Source organism: Neopsephotus bourkii, unplaced genomic scaffold (genome assembly GCF_033783945.1).
Source record: "Neopsephotus bourkii isolate Nb327-2 ecotype Australia unplaced genomic scaffold, CSIRO-AGI_Nbou_v1 NB_39, whole genome shotgun sequence".
Taxonomy (NCBI): domain Eukaryota; kingdom Metazoa; phylum Chordata; class Aves; order Psittaciformes; family Psittacidae; genus Neopsephotus; species Neopsephotus bourkii.
The window spans coordinates 22,955-46,245 of record NW_026900556.1 but is presented as its reverse complement, the minus strand read 5'-3'; the positions used below and the strand labels follow the sequence as shown (position 1 = coordinate 46,245).

General features: G+C 41.6%; 1 protein-coding gene across 2 annotated transcripts; it reads right to left on the bottom strand.

The window, feature by feature from the left end:
- Positions 1-241: 241 nt before the first annotated feature.
- Positions 242-22,600, bottom strand: WIPI2 (WD repeat domain, phosphoinositide interacting 2). 2 transcript variants are annotated; one of them, XM_061345750.1, is made up of 12 exons: positions 22,342-22,600; positions 13,795-13,877; positions 9,203-9,372; positions 7,872-7,968; positions 7,189-7,286; positions 6,677-6,769; positions 5,838-5,908; positions 4,839-4,946; positions 3,987-4,151; positions 2,940-3,047; positions 1,735-1,832; positions 242-946 (listed from the first exon to the last, which is right to left on the bottom strand). In XM_061345750.1, exons 1-12 carry the CDS (start codon positions 22,413-22,415, stop codon positions 834-836), a joined length of 1,278 nt encoding a protein of 425 aa, XP_061201734.1. In that variant the 5' UTR covers positions 22,416-22,600; the 3' UTR covers positions 242-833. The 2 variants fall into 2 exon arrangements, with proteins under 2 accessions (XP_061201734.1, XP_061201724.1); XM_061345740.1 differs by having other exon boundaries at positions 1,702-1,832; positions 22,342-22,598.
- Positions 22,601-23,291: the final 691 nt, after the last annotated feature.

Here is a 23,291-nt window from a genome sequence, read left to right as displayed (position 1 = left end):
GAAAGAAAGTAACAAACCCTCCCTAAAGAACACCCCCACTAGCTTATCAGCCAGTATGGGCTACAGACACCAAAGCACCAGAGGTGTACAAACAAGAGTCTCTAGCAATTCCTCCTTCATTCTAGCCTTCTCCCTGCATCAACTACTTCTCTTCCCTGGAAAGGCACTTTCTATATTCTACATGCTTATGCAGGGAAACACTTCCAGTTTTCCATTGCAACAAACAGAACAGTCCCACAAATACACAACATTCAGAAGGAATTTTAATTAACAAAGTGGTCCAGGAAAGGGAAGGGAGAATCCCCCAAAACAGGCCATTGCATTTGAAAGGTTGCATGTCAGTCACTAGGTATGCCTGCAAGCCCATGCACAGGAAACCATTTGGACCTTTGTCAGTGCAGAACTGAGTCTCAGCTTCCAGAACCACTTCTCTGCTCCTTCCTTATATAAGCTAAATATTATATACATATATAAAAAAAATACAAACTTGAGTTTGTTATAAAGTGGCTTCTCTCTCTCCCCCTCCTATGCTTGCTTGGCACATGAACGCATGCAAAGCTAGTAGGCTCTGAGGGCTGCACAGACAGCAGGTTTTGGCAACAAAAAAAATAAACACAGCTAAAATAGATAAGCAAGATTAAAAGCCACTGAATTGAAAACCATATATTTTTCCAATTGTATAGAATTAGAACTACAGCTACGACTTAGAACAGTAAGAGTCTGTCATCCTCTCTCCCAGCTCATGTCAAAGTTCATAGCAGCATAACACGAGATTCCTCAAGAAACATCAAGCCAGTGTTCTCTGCTTCAGGAGTGAGTTCACAGGTCCAGGTTTAGTCTGTCCGAAGGATCATGGGGGGATGCTCACTGTCTTCATCCAATCTAAGCGAGTTGGTGTCATCTTCCAGGCAAGCTCCACCCACAGCACCCAGGTCATCTGTATAGGCTGCAGGCAAAGGAACAAGTTGGGGGAATCAGCAGCACAGACTAAGGCTTGGAGCCAAAGTGAACCATTAGAGTTGAAGTACCAGACATGACTTTTAACAGTCTGACTGCTGCCCTATGTTTGCTTTTATCATGACTGTGCTTTTCCCAAGCCAAAACTGGTTCATGATCAAAATTAAACTACCCTGTATGTGTGCAACATGTTTTTCCTTACTCTCCACTCACACATTACAGCTGCAACTGCAACTAACCTGAGTGCCATACAAAGATGGTAAAAGCTCCACTGACTTGGAGAGCTGCAGTATTAAAGTTCTCACCCTCTTGTTTTAACAAAGCAGCAAATTAGGCTAAAGGGTCACTGCTCCCATAAAGGAACAACAGGAACACTTAATCTTTTCAAATAAAGAAAAAAGGGGAAGGGGTCTATAATTCAGATGCTTTGCACAATGTCTGGGTGCAAAACTCCCATATGAAATAATCATGTTGGGGCATCTCAAGAACTATTTGGCAAGTACTGCGACTATCACTACAGTAATCAACCACAGTCCAAACCAAAGTTCTACCCAGGAAGTAGTAAAGCTGACTGATCCATCTATAAGGAGCTACTGTACATCACGAGTGCTCTTTTCCTACTGCTCACCAATGCTCCCCATCAGACACAGTTATGATGTGTTGAAGTAGACGAGCTCAGGCAGCCATCTAGAATGAAGCAATACACAGAGATGCTCGCTGCCCCATTTCAAGCCTTCTCCTTACCATGCCTTGTGGGTGAGGAAGGCACATATGTACCTTTAGTCACAGCGGCACTGTAGGGCTGTGCTACCAGCGGCCGGTCGTGGGATGCAGACTCTAGGATTTCGTTGGCTGGCTCCATGCTGCCATCAAGCCTACCAAGCAAAGAGAGGTTAACTGCAGAGGTGACCTGCTAGGGCATGATACTGCTTTAGTTGACAGCTACATAAGAATCTCTCATTAGACGTGCAAAAATACCCACGTCTACACATGCAACAGGAGAAACCTGGTCTCTCCATTCCACAGGCCTGTCAAGAAGGCATCTGACAACACTTCATATTTAACACTGACATGCTTGCCTCTGACACAGCATCAGGATCTGAATCCTAGTAGCTGATGGTAAGGGTCAAAAAAGATCAGAGCTATAGGGTGTGATTAGAATAAAACAGCCCCTGTTCCAATCAGCAATGTTATAGATTGTCACTTGATCTCTGTCCACAGAGGTGGCTGATTCATACACATACACTAGAAAACCCTCTAATGAAGGTATTAGAGCATTGCACACATTAACTCGATAAAAGCTTCCCTCTATGAGACTTCACATCATCTGTAAGTGAAACCAGAGATCATACCTTAAACTGCTCAGATAAATGTATGATTTTTGACCAGTATTAGACTGACCAAAGCTGCAAACCTGAATTATCATCATGAGTTACTGGCTTTAATTCTACAATTGATCATGTAAGTAATCCCACTATATTACCCTACCATTTCCTGCCAAACCTTGTAAGAAATAGCTCCTTGTCATATTTTCCAGACACATTCTACAGTATTGCTACAGAACTTTAGTTGGCTGGCCTATATGCAAGGAGGTTTGTAAGGTTAGCAGTAGAGAGATGATACAGATAATTCCTTAGGCCAGATTCCCCTCTGGGAAGTCACAGTAACATCTCCTTCTCATGTGTGTAACCACTTCATTTATTGATGATGAAGAGGATGGAGTCAGTAGTTTCAAGTTCTTGTTTAAGTAACTCAACTCAAACTGCCAAGTAAGGGGAAACAGGATCACAGAGCTAACAGCGATTGATCCTTCAATGTAATCAGACAGTGTTAAGTTTCTGCTGGTAAAGTGGTGCTTAGCGAGGCAGACACTAGGAGTGAAGGCTCAGGGGGGTTCTGAAGTTACTCATTCATGTCAGAGGTCTGGAAAGATTAAAGAAACGAGCTGTTCCAAGAACAGAACTCAGTTAATGTGGACTTACTTGTGCTGCTTCATTAGTGTGCACTCTCCTCCTTCTTGGGGGTCTAGGTTGTACATGTAGAGATATCCGTCAGCAGCTCCCACCAATAAACGAGGGATCTTCTGGATTCTAGGAAGGTTCAAGGGAGAGCAACAGACAAGTAAGAACTTCAGAAAGCACACTCTGCTCCCCTCCCATGATTTAAAGTCATTATTTTCCCCACTTGTGCTTCTAGACAGAGAAAACTGGTAACAGACAGAGCACCTAGGACAGAGCTGCATGTAGGAGAGACATCACCACATTTTGGGGCTCACAGGACTCAAGCATCTTACATAACCCAGTACAACAGATTCAGAAGTTACCATCCTGTTATCCAGCTTTGTGCAACCCCAGAGACAAGTATTCCAATGGGAAGCACTTACTTATTTCAGAAACATTACAAGGCTTAATCACTGCTTAAAGGGTGCTTTGAGCTCAGAGAAGTGAAAGCGGAGCCATGAAGTTAATTTAGCATAAAAACAATAAACCCCCCCACAAAGTAAGTTTACTACCACTCAGCTTATTGCTTTTGTAGCTGTGCCAAATAGGACCTGCCTTTGTTGAAGACAGAATAAAGATTTAATTGAGTCCTCAAAATTAACTTTAATGAGTGCTATGCTGTTTTAGAGATAAGAATAATATGAACTTGCTTTCAAAGACTTCTTCAATGCTTGGTCTGCATTGCCTGATTTTGCAATTCGTGAACACAACACACAGCATCCACCCCCTCAGCACAAATGGAAGCAAATGCTGTTAAGCCTATAGGTTTGTTCTCAACATTCTTCTTTCAATATTAAAAGACATCTTCATACAACACTTAGTCTAGTCACAATCCACATATTATGCCTTTTCCTCCTCCCATCACAGGGCTGCTCTTAAACTGGGAGAGGTTTTGAAATGATTACAGGTGATCCATAGCTCCACGTACTACCCTCTCTGCTGGAGGTGAGGTTATGTTCTACAGCATCAGCTTCTACACAGCCAAGCACCCAGAAGGGTGGTGAATGCAGGTTCCATTTCTTTACTCACGTGGCAAGTGCACAGATGTTTTTGTGCCCACAGAACGGCAGGCGGACTGTAGCAAAGGCTCTACCCTGGTTGAACATCTCTGTTACTTGAGAGGGCAGATAGCTTGTGGAGGCCATCAGCACTTTTCCAAAGTAACCTGTCCAGGTTGTAGGCTCTTCCTGAGGTCTGCAAGTCAGAAGAAGAACTTTGTGTTCACATTAACGGTGTGTAAACACTATAAAACATCTCTGGTTTTAAGGGTATTAAGCAGCTATTTGTTTCTCTTCAGAAATAACAAACACCCTAGAGAACTCTAATGCACTCCATTTATGCTACAGGGCACAATGTGTCCTACAATAACCTCAGCCTCTTATTTAAGCATGTTTGATTGTAAACTGACCCTTCTGCTTATACAACTGCATTTCGTAAGGGTCATTATACAAGAGCAAGATCTACTGGAAAGTGCTACACTTCAAGGTATTACTCACCTGTTTATCACTAAGCAAATCATTGTTTCCAACAACTTCCACAGAAACATAAGACAGACTGTCCTCTCATATCAAACAGGAACATTTTACAACCTGGTGCCTTTTAAAGCCCTATTAGCAGGTGGAAAGCATATGGGTATCAGCAGAGGCGAAACACAAATGTAACCAAATGTTAGAACTGCTTCACATTCCTCTTCAGCAGAAATTCTCTTCTTTTCACTGGGAGAACAGTACCACAGCTCAGCTACAGCTGCTAATGCATAAGTGACTTCTTATGCCCTTGACTTCAGGGAAGCATTCAGAAGTCTGTCCACACTCGTTCTGTTGTGTGTAAGAATTTTTATGGCCTTTTCCTTACAAACTCTAAGGCATCTCTGAAACTTACTTTTCTTTCACAGTCTCAAGTTTGAAGATATGCACCGTCTCTGTGTTACTGGATGCAGACAGAAACATGCCATCCATGCTGAAAGCCAGTGAACAGATGCTCACACACCTGGGGGGGATGAAAACCAAAGCATTGTATCTTTGACACTCTAATAACTGGTGTAAGAAGAAAGCTAGTGTTTACTAACTCATGGGAATTGACTTAAATGAGACTATTACTCCCCCATTTTGATAGGTAGGAGTCTTTCCTCACATTCACCACTAAGGTGCTTCATTATGTTCACAAAAGCCATACTGAGAGCTAGGAGGAACTGCAGCTGTATGGTAGACTCACCTGCTGCTCTTCTCCTGTCAGTGATGGCAGGTGACTCACAATTAAGCCAAAGTATGTGGCTTAATAATTAAGCAGATTTCTCAGTCACCACTGCTTCACAAATAAGAAAAAAGAACATTTCCATAATAACCATTTTGAATTCTCTGATACCTTCTTAAAGCGCTTCAAGAGCCAGATCCCCATTAATGATATTCTCCGATGTATATCAGGTATGGGGTCAATTAGTAACAATATGAACTAAGTCTTACCTCTGTATAAAGTACAGTAGAGCTACAAAGTTAGTACCACCACAAATCATAGTACCATTTCACACTGGCTACCAAAGATCACAGGGATTTAGAAGAGAGTGAGAATATTAGATGTGCTACCTCCAACTGCTGTAAGAACACAATACAGCTTACAAAAGGTGATTCACTTTAAACAAGTGCCCTCACCAGTAAGTTCTTAAAAGACAGAGGGAGTACAGTTCTGACAGGATTGTTCTGTGGAACAGTCAAGTCCAAAGGGGTGAAACTGGACGACATTCAAGCTGAAACTGTAATAAGTGTACAGGCAGGGATGAATGAAAACGGAAAGAGGCAAGAATCAGGATGTCAGCTCAGTTGCAGAACATACTGGAGGTCTACCATAAGGAATGAGCTCCAGATTAGCTCAGCTGAACTTTACCTCTTCACTCCCCTTCGGAATTCAAAGAGTTTCTGTCCTTCTGGAATGGAAAACACTCTAATTACTGTCCCCTGTAAAGACAAAGAAAACCATATTTCATTTCAAGTTCATTCACAGTATATGAGCTCTAGTGAGCAGGGTACAACTACAAGCAGCAAACCACTTTGCTGTAACTTACTGCTGTCGATGCACACCACATACTAGCATGAAATATTTATGGAGCTTGTTCGTAGGATGTGTTTGAAGATTAGAGAAACAACAAGAGGTGGGAGCTCCTAATGTAGAGAACAAGCTATGCATCAAGCACAGCCCTTCTTATCATATTTGATCATGAGAATAACACCACCAGACATGTACCACAAGTACAGTCACCTGGATGTCTTTGTGCCTTTATCAGATGCAATCAGTTACACCTTTATATTCGAAGCCTATTACTCAAAGAGTAGAAGCTTCAGAGTTTCTAGTTTATACACTGTACAGTGACAATTTCTCACTGTCTGCCAAAGACCAACAAGACATTTCTCTCTATTCTGACTTTAACTGTCTTGTTTTCATTAGGAAGACAGCATTAAACCAAGACAACTGATTTCTAATAAGCATCTTGCACTGAAGGAAGAAAGAGGATTGTCCTGATTACAACCAGATTAAAATGTGTTTATTTAAATAATCTTATTATCATCCAGCATTTCACAGCATGGAAAGTGTGTCAAATATCATTAACAGCTCTTAACTAAGATTTGTCATTGTAAGTCTAAGCCTTCTTTTTTGGCACTTGTGGATGGAATTGTGTGTGGTTAAACCTACTGAAAACGCTTCAAGCCAAGAAAAAGCCACTTTACCTTTTCTGATGCAGTGGCAAGTTTAGTACCACTCGCGTCAAATGCCAAAGCAGCCAAGGGACTATCATGAGCTGGGATCATATTAGCAGCTCTCTGCAGGAGTGAATCAATAAAATATAACCTTAGGACAGTACAGGTTAAAAGCAGCTTGAGACTGCATATTTAATAACATTCAAGGCAAATATGGGTCTCACTTTATGGAAAAGAGCTTCAGTGTTTGTTTTACTATCTGCTAAGTATACAGAAGCATGTGCATAGAGAGTCCAAGCAGTAGAAGGATACTTAAAAGGCAATTCAGATAGAAATTACTTTACCCATGTGCTCAACTCTGCTCACCCTATCTAATATTAGCATCTATTTTCCTTGCCAGCATTCTGTGAAGCCTCGCTATAAGACACACTGCAAACTGATGCAGGGGAACCTGAACGTCTAGTAATTCCTCTTTGAGCAATGCAGTCATTTCCCCAAACTGCATCTTTAGAGGTGGAAACAGCATTCACAAAGATCCTTACCAGATTGATCGTATCAAAGACTTGTACTTCTCCAATAGTTGCACTTCCTGGATAGGCCAGGTAGCAGTTATCATTGTTTATTGATAAAGCACACAACCCTAGAAGGCATGCAGGAACAGAATTAGAAAGGGGTAAATTCCAAGACTTAGGCAGCAAAACTTCCTGGTTCTGCATTTGAATATTAAATTAATAACTCAAGCTATCCTCATAAGGTATCAGAAGAATCACAACAAGGATAAATAATCTCAGAGTCAACCTGCAACATATTCAACTATTTATTTAAAGCTTTAATTTATGTTAAATGAGAAAAGGAAGCTACAACTGATTAAGCAGTAGAATTTTCCATGGCCGCCATGACTCCTAAAGCATTAACTTGGCAAAGCCTTTAACTAAGTGCTAGCAAAATCTAGTCTGTAGTTCTACTGCTTCTTTTTAACGTTTTAACACATCCACTCTAGGAGGTTAAAATGCTGGGAGGATGCACTTTAAGGCAGAGCCTGCTATTTGTTCTTAAAAGCCTCACCTGGATTAAATGGGTAGGCTTTAAGACAGCACTCATGTATTTAATTGTTACTTTTATTTGAAAGTGGAATTACCAATGCTACAGTTCCCTGTAGGAAGCATCCTATGTTGACACAGAGTACACCTTTCAGAGTTATACTGGCTTCTAAGAACACGCTTACCTGCAGGATTGGGAGGCGTCTCCCTGATTGTATGTAGTACCTTCATGTCTCGTATGTTGTGTATATAAAGAGACTCTTCCAGACATACTATCAGCCTCTAGACGTGGGAAAAAGGATGAAATGCTGGTATCAAACTGGAGTTTATATTACTTTACCAATCCTAAAAGAAAATGCATCCAAAAACGCGGTAGGCACCTTCCAACAGAGAAAAAGTTATACCCACCTGATGGGAAGAAACAAGTATGACACAAGACACATAAGATACACCTCTTGACAAGGCTTCAACAGTGCAACATTACACTTGATGACTTGAACTGACCAGTGCACTTGACTTCTCTCAGTCACACTAGTGCAAATTGATTTAAGTGAAAATGATTTACATTACTAGTTTAATACATTACTAGTTTAAGGCAGCAAGCCAGAAACCTTCATTTAAAGCTATTTAATACTTACTCTGTACCTACCTTTACGTATTTCCCCTCCTTCAAGAGGCAAATTCACATGTGAGAATAATTTTCTGCTGTGGGTAAGCAGAAAAAAAGCCCCATACAAGATCTTTTTTTACCATTTATTGAGCCTATGTTTTAATCATTTGTGAGGGGCTTTAAGTTCTTTAGCATCTCATTTACACTTCTGTAGGCTACATCTGGATAACTAACAAGATGTTACTCATCTAATGCTGTCTTACTATGTCAGATATCAAATTAGCCACTGTTCCCCTTATTTTAAACAGGAATCCCATCCTCCCACATCTGAAATTTGAGGGCAGATATGGATACTATGAAGATGTTCTTGAGATGCCATTCTTTATTTTGAATGAGCTGTTTGAAGACAGACTCATCTGTATTTGCAGACTAATGTATTACTAATGATTTAGTAATAACAGCAAACTACGGTTCCTGGTCCTATACTCTAGAATTTCACTAGTTCAGTGATTTTATTTATGTTTAAATAATTCAGCAAACTCAAAAGACAGAAGAAGTGAACACATAACTTCAAATTTAGGCCTGAACCAAAACTGTTAAGTGTCTTATTTAGGACACAGGATGATTCACATTGGGAGGGACCTCAAGAGGTCTCTAGCCCAACCTCCTACTCAATGCATGCTCAGCTTACTCAGGGCATTTTCCCCAAGTAAATACATACACATAGAACCAAAACTACTTAAATATGAGCACCAAGATGCCATACAGAAGCTACAGTTGTGAAAGTGTAAGTTAATGTCAAACAGCAATTCTGCCACCAAAGCAAAGAACATCAATCAACAGACGTGCCAGAATAAGAGCCACAACCCCTTCCCATGTTTTCATCTAATCAAAATTACTACTCACCTGTCTATTGAGTTTGACAGCCAAGATGGTGTTGGAGTAACTGTAGTTGCAAATCTCTGTCCCCTTCTTAAAGTGACAAACTTTGAGCTTGCGTGGAGCTTTAAGGCTAACTATGGCCACCAGGCTACTGGAGAAGAGCCTCTCCACAATGCACACATCTTCTGTGTCAGCTGAGGAATCACAATAGCGAGGGGAAAACAGAGGGAGATTTCAGGGAAGATGAATTATGCACCTCAACAGGAAATACTGTCCAAGACAATACAGTCTAACACAGCAAACATTCTACCACAGCAGCTCAGAGCTGAGGTGGGGTGCAGGACAGGCTTATAAAGCAGAAAATCTATAGTGAATGATGATTTACAAAGGTTTCCTCCCTTCATCTCCCCATGATTTCATGCCAGTTTATGCTTCAGAACAGAGCACCTACTGCTCCCACCCAAGATCCAACAGGAAAAAAATCCCAGATACAAAAAAGCTGCCAAATTCCAGTATTTTACAATCTTCTCTTACCTCTGCAGAAATACAGGAAAGCAAAGGGGTTACTTGTGCTTCAGGGTTTTTTGGTGTGTGTGTTTCATTTTTAAAGCTATACTTTACTTTAGATTTTTGATGACCAAACACCTTGGAGTTTCTACACACCTCTTGTCTTCTTGTACTCAAAGAAGCTGGTAAACCCATTTGCTATAAGACTGCTTCCGTCTCTTACCGGCATTTTTACACAAACGACCTCTTACCTGACAGTCCCTGTAAGCAATTCATACAAAAGGAATCACCCAAGCCCAGTGTGTCTGCATAGCCACAAAACAGCATTACTTCTGTCAAGTGTTCTACTATGCACTGGAGGCAAAGGAGGAACACAAGTCACCATTCAAAGTGTGGAGAAGACAGCAGGAGGGAGGGGAGTCCAGGATTTCTGGCAAAGCAGCACTTTTAGAGCATTCAATTGTAGTACAGTATTGGATTATAGTACAGTAGGAGTGCATGTCCCACCACCAGTCACTCTTGCATGTCTGCTTCCCCCTCTCATCCCCTGAAGCTCCTCTCCAAAAGCCCTAGGGACATAGTGGACATAGTCTTCACAGCAGGAGAAAGCTGGAGAGAGCATTATCACACTCTGCAGCTCTCTCTCAGCTACTGGCTAAACCTACCCCTCCATTACAGAACTGAATCAAGACAAATGACTTGAGCCTTTGGCCTTCATCCACCAAAACAACCAAATCAGAACAGCCTAAATCAGTATCTGGATTAGCTCAGTGCTTAACATGCTCCAAACCATAAAGCTACCATAAGAAAAAAAGAGCAAGCTTATTTCTTAAGGCTTCTGTTTTGGCCAAGAGACACATTAAATAATTAGTTGGCACTGTTCTCATTACCAGTGACAGAAACTCCCTGAAGAAAGTCCTGTCCAGCATTCTCAGTGCATGACAAAGTCACTGCTGTGTGACACATCTGCTTTGAAAGTGGCTTTTTCTAGGCAGTTATTTCAAGAACAGAAAATATTTAATGCTCTATGTTCTTTTGAGAGAGAGAAATAGTCTCCTTATGGAAAAGGAGCAGGCTTATACTAAGCATTTGCAGCATTCTATGCTACATAATTGACTTTTATCTAAATCTCCTATTTAATATGGTACTTTTCCAGAGGAGACAAAACAGCTTACTGAGGCTTTGAAAATTCAATTTCCTCATCCAACAGGGGATAATGCATTTAAGCAATGACTTTGTTTTCAAGGAACTGTTTTCCATTTTGCTGATGCCACACACAACACATGAATAACAGAAATCTGCTTCAATTAGCTGACTTTCAAACACAGAGATCCGTGTTCTCTGAATCAGACCAATAGCACAGAAGATTCTCAGATGTTTTACAGTATAGGTTATCTTTCCATGGAAGCCTGGAGTCCTTCACAATGAAGGCATCTCTTGTAAAGAGTTAGAAGAGCAGCACACAGACACCAAGAAACCACAGTCTGACTGCTCCCTGCTCCTGGGTGAGCACAGCTTCTTTCCTATTCAGGGGAAACCGTGTGTTAAGACACAGCTTCTGTGCTTTATTACTCTCCCAGGCAGGAGAACTGGTATTGCAGAAGAGGACTAGCAGCAGATTCAGATGGAAAAGCGCTGTCCTACACTGCGCTGATGGGAAGTGTAGGCAGTAGGGAAGGCACACAGGCAAGAGCACTGTCAAGAACTAAGCAGTCACAGAGAGATGAAAACACTTTCAACAAGGAAAATGCTTAAAAAGGTATAGACTATCCTCCACTCTCACAACTATAATACAGATAATTACCTTTAGAGAAAGGCTTAGTGATGAGCTCTTAATTTAAATTAACTTAAAATACAGGGTGCACCTCTGCTCCTTTGTGTTCCCTAACAGGAAGAAGTGATAAAAATCTCTTTACAACTGCCAAGTCATGTATGCTCCCTCACAAGCAACCATTCAAGTATAGTACCAGTACCAGTGCAGTATACTGCACATCCTACCTTCAGCTGACCTGAAGTCATCGTATGTTCAGAAACACTAGTGAAGTCCTACAGCAATGCTGCTAGTCACAGGGGTTTCTCTATTTGTATTTTCTCCTTTATGCTACACAATTGAGCCTTGCTAGAAACTCCAATTCAAAATACAGTAAGAACAAAAAGAACTGCAGAACAATGTACCTATCAGCAGTGAGGGGAAAACAAGCAAATACATAACAAGATTACAGACAGTATCATAAACACAAGCATGTAGCATCACAGACCAGAGCTGGTTAGAACCAGCCAGATTATGATCAGCTGTGCTTTCATTCCATTTTTAACCCAAGAACATGAAGCACATTATCAGCATTTATTAAGCCTTAAAGCACCCTCCAATCTAATATTTTCTCAGGGGGATCAAGACCAAGCACAGAGTTAGGTGATTTTGTACAGAGGCACAGTAGAAGTCAGTGATGGGAGCAAAGAAACCTCCCAGTCTGTTCAGCTGACCTTTCAAACACAAGAGAGCTGGGGAGTATTCCGTAGTTTACTTTAAACACCTACATGAGAACTTGCAGATCATTCTTAGAGAAGAAAGGGAGGAGACCTTAAAAGTGCTCACTCAAATCAATGCAAAGTCTTAAACTAAATCAGGAGGAGGTGGCACATGTCTGGGAGACCTCAAAGATACCCTTCCTTGCAAAAAGGAGGTACCAACAGACAGGAAGCCCTCCATGGTTTGCAAGCCCAAGGCTGAAAATCATTTAACTACATACAAAACCAAATATGAAGGTCTCAAATATTTAGATTTGCTGCAGATATTGCATATCCCATGAGCAAAGTTTGCCTTACACAGGTCAAACTGTCAAATTTTCTGCTAAATGTTAGCTCATGCTATGCTCTGTATTTACAGACTTAACACTCATGGAAGAAACGTCACAATATTCATGAGGTTAAGCCAACACAGGCATCCCAGAACAGTCTTCAGACAAGACTGGAACTACACGGTCTAAATGCCAATCCCAGCTGCTTTATCAGTTCATGTCAAGGTTTTCTAAGCAAGGCACTTGACCCAACCTGTATTTTTAATTGCAAGGACTACCTAGAAGCAGCAGTCCCACACAGTTCAGTCCAGTCTCTTTCAATATGTTTAGTCAGTGTCTCGTGTAACAGGAGTCATCTTCACTGGGTCCCCTGAGGTGATATCAGTCAAGATATTGTAAGTGCCTCACATACTAGAGAGGTCAGGTACCAACTCAACGGCATAAAATGGAATTCAAGCCACCCATTAACCAGTACAACCAGCCCATGACTCAAACAGGCAAAGGTAGCTGCAACACAGCTTAACCTGACCACAGGTGCCTAATTTGAACCTCACAATTACTTCTCTCCATTGACTGTATACAGAATAGGGCTGCCACCACAGGTAATAGGTGATCTGAATCATACACCATTTTCAAACTTAAGATACCACAGGGTCAGGTCACTTAGGGAACAGAGGCTGAATTCTCTTGTATAGCATGGCACACCAGGATCCAACCATAAGTGCTGACATCATAGCTATTGGTACCATCTGTTCACATGGAGTTTACACATAGCACTCATAGTTTACTTCTGAAGTCCTGGCAAAACAGGGGATACCACTTCTCTCCCCAAACTTCCCTCTGTTTCACCTCATATCCTACTCAACTGTGATGAGTACTGAGAAGTTATGGGAGTTTGGATTATTCACCTTTTTGGACAAGTAAACCTGCAACTATAATGTTAAAAAGTATTCGTCTAACAGCAAATATTAGGATTAAGGATAATCAAGGCTTTGTTTGCTTATGTGATGAAAGTGTATTAGTGGTTGCCTGCCCTAATAGCCAATATAAAGACCCAAAAGACACACTTCCCACGCAAGTATTTTAAATGCCAAACTGCTATATAACCTGGCTATAGGACACAGCATGAGAAAAATTTAAATACAGAACACTGATACATGGTTTTACCCTGCCAGCATTCTATTGTTCTGTGTGGCATTTCATCATACACTTAAAGATTCCTTTTATGTCAATCAACCTGTGAAAAAATGAAAGGTGTCCTTCCCAAATTAAGCCAATTGAGGGGATAAAAAAAGAAAGGAAGATACTCACTGCATTCATAGATCTGCTCTAATTTGTCCACAGAAGAAAGGGAGAAGAATTTGTAGCCTGATTTACTGCCAACTGCAAGGGACCTGGAAAAGAAACAAACCAGTCAGGAACATCAATTAGATCAGCTGTGATTACCCTTGGACAGATTCTTACCCTATTCTAAAACTCCACTTGGGTTAGTTCAGCAAGCAAAGCAATAAAAAGCTTGATCAAAAAAGCCTCGAAAGACACAAGCAGCTTCCTCAGCTCTGAAAATACCCAGTAGCTTCAGAATTACCCCAGGTGTGCAATCCTGCTTCATATTTAATGGAATGAGAGTTCACAGCTTAACATAAGCCTGCTGCCCCATTCATACCAGTGACTTCTCCATACAACCTAAAAGCTTTAGCGTGGAGGAAAGATGATGACTTGAATAATGTAATGCAAACCCATTACATCATTGGCTCATCATTAGAGGTGACCTCAAAGACCTTTTACACCAGGCTGTCTGGGAATTTTTGCTCCTTACACTGTAAAATGCCCCAAGCATCCCCAAAATTGCTTTCGTATTAAAAATAATAATAATAAAAAGGAATTAGAGACTGCCAGCTTTAATTTTCTCTGGTTTTATTTGATGATACTCTAGCACCTCCAAAGCACACTGGCAAGTCTCAGCCTTACAAGTACTTATGCTGAATCTCTGATCAGAGGCACCCTCTTAAAAATGCTATTCACTGACGTTAAACAGATTTTAACAATAGCAGAACATTCAAAACCTGACTACAAACCCTTCTTTCCTCCATTACTCATTTTTCACACTTAGCTCACAGACTATTTAATTGCTTTTCCAGTCAGAGTCAAAGACAGGTCTTCAATTTTATGCTAGAGAAAACCTTTAGGCTTGTCTTGCAGGTCTTTACACATCAAGGCAGCAGACAATGGCACGTTCTTATTTTCCTCTCCCCATGCAGAGGAGGATTTTTACGCCACAGAAAAAGAAAATTAACAGTCAATACACTTGTGCAGAAGTGTATTACTGTGCTTATAGCTCATATATTTCTTCCTGCCAGGATACATGGAGTAAAACTAATTAAATCCCGATAAATGTGCTTCGATCTGCCAAGATGTGGCGAGTCATTCACTACAAGGCTCAAACCCAACCCTGCCAAAATGCCCTTCTGAACTCAGTAAGATGATTCTCTACTTCACATGCACTGACAATTAGTTCTGCATTTAGACTACAACACAGATTCCTAGATTTTTTGTTCTTTCTGTATTTTCCTCTCATGGCTCCAAAGTGAGCCCCTTTTTTCAATTTCTTGGTACTTAGAAGACTAAAAATTGTTCCTCACATGGCCTTCCCTCTGAAATAAAGATCCCAGGCTATAAAATCAACCTCTCTATGATGGTATGACCTTCTCTTCTAGACAAAAAATACAACCAGCACAGTCTGGCTAAGAAACTGTATTTGAGAAGGTTTAAGTCTTCAAATTACAATATGCAACATCCAGGCAAGAGAAGAAAATCTCCTCAGATTCAATAACCAAGACATTAAAAAAGCATATTGGGCTTAAAGACAGAGAAGCAACTATAAAACAAGATTTCATTGCTGCTCCTCTAAGTCACCTTTGGAATACTGAACTTCATTTCTCTTCAGACAAATCTGGTACATTCAGCAGATTCTATCTGATGAGTTGCCAAAGATGCTTCAATGTTTTTCCTCACCTACTCCTGTACAGCTCAATGGAAATCCAAATTCTGTAGAAAATTATGAAACTGAAAAAAAACCTCTTCCAAGATCATCTCCTGCTTCCCACCAAAGGAAGTTTAACAAAGAATGGCATTAAAACTGTCACTTCACAAAGGTAAACAAGCACTCAACCAGGTTAAAAATAAATGGGAGTCACAAGACTCTTTGCAATATAAACGATCTACAAAAGCCATGGGATGATTTCCTCACTGAGAATGCCACGCAGCAGCTCTGCCTGCAAGTGTTATTACTAGGCGGAATTGAACCCTGTGTTGTACTTAGCTTTAAACACAGCAATATTGCTGTATCACTGTTTTCCTGACAGCATCACTGAAACCAGTGAGCAAGCCCTGTTTTCGTGTTCTTACTGACTACCTACAGCTCATTTAAATAAGCTTTAGACACTGGTGAAAGCGAGTTGCATACATGACAAAAATTATTAGCCTGAGTAGAAGCCAAAAAACCAGCAGCACAGAATGGACCTTTCCAGCCATGTCAACTGCTTTTTGTTATTTCTTTCAGGATCAAGGTGATGAAGTCCCAAATAATTTGTCTGCACAGACCTGCTCGAGTCACTATAATTAAACCCATTGCAGTATACAAGTGTAAGTGCAAAACAATCCATTTTTCTTCTAGAACAGCGTTCTTGGTCTTGGAGGGCTTTTCTTCAATGTACTCTCAAATTACTTCTTATGAAACTACTGGAAAAAGGCTTTTTATATGTAATAGGAGAACTCAGTAGGCTGAGTTAGACCAGCACAACCACAGTGATTTAAATCCCTCATCTTCCCCCGCACTGATATTACACTTAAGCCTTTAAGATGCCTGATAGCTATCTACATGACCGAACTCACAAAACAAGTATCTAGCCAAAATTACCTCACCTCTAAAAAAATGTGTAACCATATGGGGGAAGAAATATGATCAATAGGCCATTCACTTATTGCTCAAACAGATAGGGACCAACAAAAAGCTACTGTGGTTTATCAGAAGCTCCTTGTACAATGCGAGTGTTATGTTTTGTTACCACCAATTTTCAGCAGCTGATAAGAAACTGAAATTGAAAATAAAGTATTAAAAATTTCACCTTTTCCTATGCTACACAGAGGTGGTTTTTTAGCTCTGCTATGTGGAGCCTCTATTACACATCCCAGATTGTAGACTTTTGAGTTGTTTCATCATCAACGTTGTCTACTCAGTACAAAATGACCAATACGGCCATGATTTATGCAACTGTGCTCGCCCCCTTCTTTCAAAGATAATACTGCAGCCTGATCCAAGGCTACATGAATCTTGAGAGCATTTTCCAAGAGTGGCTGGCATAAATAATTAAAACTAACCTCATCAAGCAAACGGTGGTATGAGGTAGTTCAAGATGCTGACATTCACTGTAAGTGCACTCACCTAGAGTGGGAAATCAGCTGGTTCAATCTCTGGCTCTTTAGAAACAAGTTCTTTCAGATGGGTTAGAATCATAAAGGTTTTTCTTTTGCTTCTTTAATATACATACAGAAGGAATAAAACCAGTTTTTCCCTTTCTGTACCACAGAAGACAAACTATTACTCAGAAATATTCTACATTAATCAGGAAGATCCTACTAAGGGCATCTCTCTCAAAGATCAAAAATCAATTGCAGCTGCAGTATAAACAGAAGCCATTTCTATTTTAAATAACTGGTTAATTAAACCTACCTTCATTACAATACAGTCTCATTATACCAATGCTCCATTTCAAAACCAATGTAAATTTCCAAAGACAAAACTTTATGCGAACAAAGGCTTATGATGAGGGGTGGAATAATAAAAGAAATCAATGAAATGACATAAGAATTACTAAGGAAACTTACTTTGCTTTATTTCCCCCTACTAAATGTCTGCTGAAAGCAAAGCTGTAACATCTCACAGACAGGTTTTAATCAAAAGGTCAAGAACATCATTATTTTGGGCAAGATCTAGACACAAAAAACTCCTACATTCAACAAATTTGTCAGCAACACTCTGACAAAGCACAGGAGATTTTCCTGTTTTAAAAGAAAACCAACACAAACTGAAATCTGCTGCAGCAAAAGGAGACCACACTTGCTCCTCACTTAACATGCAGCAATAGGCTGGGACAACAAAGTTCATAATCCAAGAAATATTAGTACTCTCAGGCCAAACTTCCATCTAAATAGTTGCCTGCTGAGGAACAGTTCCTCTGCAAGCCCACCTTGGCTGCTACCTCCACTGCAACACCAGTGAATGCACAGCATACAATTCTTTCTCTCTGCTATCCTTCCTGAGCACAACAGCTACATGATCTCTCTTTCCTTCTTTTTTGTGTATCCAGCTTTAAAGCCTGCAAGCTCTCCTGTCCTCAAGGATCATGGGTGAGTAACACTTGAACCTAGAAACAAAGTGAGATGAGTGAATGCTCAGCAGCTAACCCTTGTTTGTTTCACCCCAAGCAGTTTACTAGAAATACGAACATCATATAGTTAGGGAACTAGAAGTTCTGCAACATGAAGCATGCTATACAACTTTAAAGCTGTAAGCATTTGCTCAGAACACAGAACAAGACTGATTCACCTGGAAAAAAATAAGGTAGAATTAGGTAAGAAATAACATATATAGACTGACACCTGTCAGACATAACTCCATACATACACAAAAGCAGAGACTAAAGGCAACCTTGCAAATAAGGCATACACCAGTGTTTCACTGCAAGTCCAAATGCAAGGCTCCCTTTTGTTCTTTCATCAGGAATATGTTTTCAAAGCTACAGCAATTATTTTGTTTCCATGTGCAGTCACACAATTACTTATTAGTCTCTTGACCTGCATTATTTCACAAGCAGGTTTTGGGGTTTTCTGCAAATTGAATCTGAACACCATACAAATTAAGTTTTTCCAAAGGCATTTCTCTGGGAATATTTGTGTAACAACTTAGAGACTGAAAGTTTTATAGACAGATACAAGCTTTGAGATCTTGAAGTTATCCTTAACAGAAGTTACAAGCTTCTAGTACATTACTTATTTTCCTCGTGGGTTTAGAGCTTGTAGGAGTTTGCTTTTCCAATAAATATATCTGTGCTCAGTTTTAGCAGTTCTACCAGAAGTAATACAAAGAGCACTCAGGCTTAAGCTGTACTTCTTACGAAGCACCTATTGTTAAAGGCTTCCAACTGCTAAAACACTGAAATCACCCACAACCTTCCACTGCATGGTTTTGCTGGCACCCAAATTCAGATCAGTTACTTCACTTTCATCTGCAAGCTGAAGCTTCTTCCAGACACTGCCAGTCACAACGAGTTGTGCAATGATTGATTCACTGGGGAAAAGGTCCAGGACCAAACCAAGCACATTAACATCTTCTGAAAATGACCTTCGCTATGTTTCTACTTAATGAAAACATATCATATCAAAGAGAAGCCACAAACCAACTGCTTCTCCTACATTATAGGTGGAGTGTTTTCAGGCAGAGTTCCAGCCAATAATTCAAAGCTCCCATGTAAATAAAGCTTAAGGCAATATGGAATAAAGAGGCAAGACAACACTTGCAATAATGTAGATACTATTTCCAAGAGACAATGTCACTACATAAAGCATCCATGAATGAATATTAACAAGGAAAAGTTAAGTCTGGGAAAAACAAAACAGCTAAAAACCAAGGGAAAAGCAACAGCAACTCTTATGTTGACAACTTTCTTCTCACTACCAGCAATTCGATTTCCCAAGACTAAAAGCCACCATGAAGCTCATGTCCTTCCTACAAGAGACAATAATTAATTACCAACCCTTCATAAACCCAATGACACATTAGCTCAATACCTATTTTTACCAGCAACAAGTACAAGGCCATTGGCACTGCTGCCTAGGTAAGCAAAACACACTTGAGCCAGAGTGTAACCAGCACCTTGTTAAGTTGAAGGTGAAAGCTTTAAATGCTATAACAACAATGCACCCGGGTCATTTGTTTTTCGGTTTTGTCTGTCAGCAATTCCTCTAATTACTGAAGCACACCTTAAAGCATGATGTGAGCTCTACTGACTGAGAAAACATAAACAAAGCTTGTCTTTCATATACCGGCTGAAAGAATATGCATGTGTTTACCTTGCCTGCCTGGAGAAAGACTTGTTACTTGTAATTTAAGGTGAAAATAAGTAAGCTTTCTGAGGCCTAGCATGGAAAGTAATTCATTCCTGGTAAGTTCTTTGCACCCTTGTCACTTGGTGATCTTCTAGATATATACAACAGTATACTAATAAACAAGGAGTCCACTTCTTGCTTCTCTATTCTAACAAGAAACTAAGAGAGATCATGGGTGGGGAAAAAAGAATAAACTTCAGTTTAAAGAAATTACACAGTCACTAAGTTCTACACAGTTTAAGAACTACAACATAATGCAGTTATTTGGGTCACTTACCACATCAGACAAGTGTCTGAGTAAGAAGCTGCTCACTAAGATGTCTGCAAGACTTGTTTTATTCTTACCACTTTCCTTACAGAGATTCCTTTGAGCCACTATTAGAAAGAAGGAATACTTATTTGACACCAGCCAGCCAGTTCATTTGTCTCAAAGTAAGTAGCCTTTTAAATTATTCTCCTGATTTTGAGACAAAAATATGGACAGGAGCCTTTTTATATTTATGACATTTCTATGATGGGAATCTGAAAATGCAGAAGTATTCAAAAGTGACACAAAAGACTTACTAACCCAAGACTTTGAAGTGCAAAGATATATATGGGCCAGGTCTGGATCACATGAAGAGCCAGCACCAAAATTCTCATCAGCTAATCACTAAGTTATTTACATACACAAATAATATTTAACATGGGCATGCAAATGCTGAATAAATAAAATAATCAGCTGTAGCACAGAAATCGAAGAATACTCTTTGGATACTTACAAAAGTTAAATGGAAAAAGTAACATACAAAGTTGAGGAAAGAAATCTTTATCCCGTTGTTCCTTTCCCCCTCCCTTAAAAAGGAATCGCACTTGTCCTTGAGGAAGGATTTCAAGCTGTACAAGCCAAAGAGCTTATTCAAATAAACTTATTACATTTACTTTCTTTTTACTTCTGTCTCAGGTTTGTTCTCCAGTCAAGCCTGCAGCTCTCTTGTCCTGTAGAAGTTCTTGGGGTTCTTTTGTCACAACTCAGTGATCTTTGAATACACACAGCTCTCCACAAAGCTAAGGTGCAACTGAAAACAGGCAACTGCTTTAGAGAAGAGGAAATACTAAAACTTTCAGATCACAGTGCTGGACAGCACATTTGAACTTCAAAACCTCATATAATGACCTTCATGAACTGCAAAAGAAAGGTGAGAGATTTCCTCGTTGTTATGACTTGTTTTAGCTAGTAACAGGTAAAAAATGGATGGTATCTAAGGAAAACATGGGCTTGTTTTATATGCACAATGGCAGTGTGACCTCTATATGGTACTTGATGAAAAAACCTCAAAAGTAGTTGCAGAAGTCTTTGGCTGGAATCGGTATATGGATAATGATTTACTTACAAACACACAGAAGACTACTGCCTCCCCCCCATCCTTTATCATAAGTTATTTACTGTTAAAAGTTTTTTGTCTCAAGTCTATCCAGCTCCACTTGTTCATCTCTTCACCTCAACAAAACCTACAAAAGCAAACAGAGTATTTCCTTCTGCGATGCGACCTTCCTCCTTGATCTTGGCAGCCACCACAAATAACCTTCTCACCTTCACAGTCCCCATATAACACCCTACATCCTGAAGACAGTCAAGAGATCTCTCTTGCGAGGACAAGATATGGGTTCTTGTAAAGCCAACGAGTTGTTAAAAGAAGAAACCACCACCACACACGTGGATTATGCTGTGATGCCAACCTGAGATCATTTCCTCTTACTCACTTCCTAAAACAAAACTCCTCCTTTCTCAAGTACAAGTTCTTTCGGTTATTGGCCCCCAGTTTCATCTCTTAGGTATTTAAGATGGTCAAATCCTTCTTTAAAGGATCTTCAGGGCTCCAGTTCCGACTATAAGTGATTTCTTGAACTGAAAACCAATGAGTTTTAATACCTCATTTAAAATTAATATGCTAATTAAGCTAAATACACTGCTACAGTTAAATGACTTCCAAGACGTGCAGCATGAATGATCTGACTATTTCTAGAGCTGAAATACAAAGAAGTACAATTTCAAGGCCTACAGGAGAAGGGCTTCTTTTCCAAAGCCAAAATAAGCACAAGCTCATTAAAATACCTCTAAATCTACCCCATTCCTGGCAGTGTTCAAGGCCAGGCTGGATAGGGCTTGGAGCAACCTGCTCTAGTGGAAGGTGTCCCTGCCCATGGGACAGGGTTGGGACTGGATGAGCTTTAAGGTCCCTTCAACCCAAACCATTCTATGATTCTACACTGCTTCAACACAGACAACAGGGGAAAATAAAATAAGCTGTATGAAAAGACAACTATAATGAGCTTTCAGATAAAATCTCTGCACCTCCTGGAAGACTTGGGTCTTAATGCCTGGGTCTTCCTAAAAGCTTGGGCACCACCACGAAGGGGAATCAGCTCTTCCCCAAAGCAACAGCGAGCAATGCCTCACACGCACAAGAAAGAAGAGCTCCGCAGGGCAACACCCGGGGCTGCGGTAAAGGCACTATGCTCAGGCACCCCATCACCCCTCAGCTCCACACACAGGGACGAGACCCGCTCTGTGGCGGCGACGGCAGAGGCTGCTGGAAGGGGAAGCACCAGAGGGGGGACCCCACCACGACCCCCTCCACCTCAGCATCCCCCGGGCTCCCCCTCAGGGCCGCGTTCCCTCCACCTCAGGCCCGGGCGCCGCCCCCTTACGTGTTGTCCTGGTTGAAGTTGGCGAAGAGCAGATGGCCGCTGCCGGCGTCGCCGCTCTGACTGGCCAAGTTCATGGCGGGCCGGCCCTCGCCACCCCCGTCCGGCGGGGGGGAGAACGCCTCCACCAGGCAGCGGACCCTCAACCCCGGCGGCCCCAGGCCCCGCCGCGCACCCGCGGCCTCTTCATACCCGCCGGCCCCTTGTTTACGCTGCGGGCAGGCGGGCAAAGCGGCCCTTGCGCATGTGCAGTCCCGCCCCGCTGGCCCCAGCCGGCCACCGTACTGCCGCCGCGCCCTGCGGTAGTGGGAGGGGACGCGCATGCGCTCGGGTGGTGGCGCGCAACTTGGTTGGGAGCAGTGGAGGTGGGGGAAAGGGGAGGAGCACCGTTCTGAAGCTAAGCAGGGCCCGCCGGGGTCGGCGGCTGGATGGGAGACTCACAGCCGCGCCCCGACACGGGCATGTCTCCGCTGTCCACACCCGGGACCGCCGTGACAGTGTCGCGGTCCCCGTGGACCCTCCGCGGTCAAACAGCACCGTTCCCCGCTGCCGGCGCCTCTGCAGTGCTGCTTCGTGCCACCGGAGGTCTCCAGGGCGCAGCAGACGGGGCGGCGGGCTCTGCTCCTGGGCACACTGCTGAGGGCAGCGGCTTTGTGCCCTGGGGTGAAGATGCTCTTGAGGGTCCCCAGCTTGCAGGACAGGGCAGGAGACGGTGTCAGAGCAAGGGGAGTCACGGGCTGACAGATACAGGGAGCAGCTAGTCAGGAGAGAATATAAATTACAAGCAAAATAAGGCAACTGAACAGGGAATGTCTGGAAAGTGGATCAAAATCAAGGACTTGGGCCTGAAAAGTTATCCCAGCCGTGCTGGGAGCACTGAGTACTGGGGTTTGTGCCACTTGAGACAGCTTGCCCAGGAGGGTTCATGAGTGACGGAGCCATCTCCCCCCGAT

Coding starts and splice junctions, on each gene's coding strand:
- WIPI2 (XM_061345740.1), bottom strand. CDS start 22,415: ATGAACTTGGCCAGTCAGAGCGGCGACGCCGGCAGCGGCCATCTGCTC. Junction 3,048..3,986: donor AACATCTGTGCACTTGCCAC/GTGAGTAAAGAA, acceptor GAACCTTCCTAG/AATCCAGAAGATCCCTCGTT. Junction 947..1,701: donor TTCCTCACCCACAAGGCATG/GTAAGGAGAAGG, acceptor CTTTGCCTGCAG/CCTATACAGATGACCTGGGT.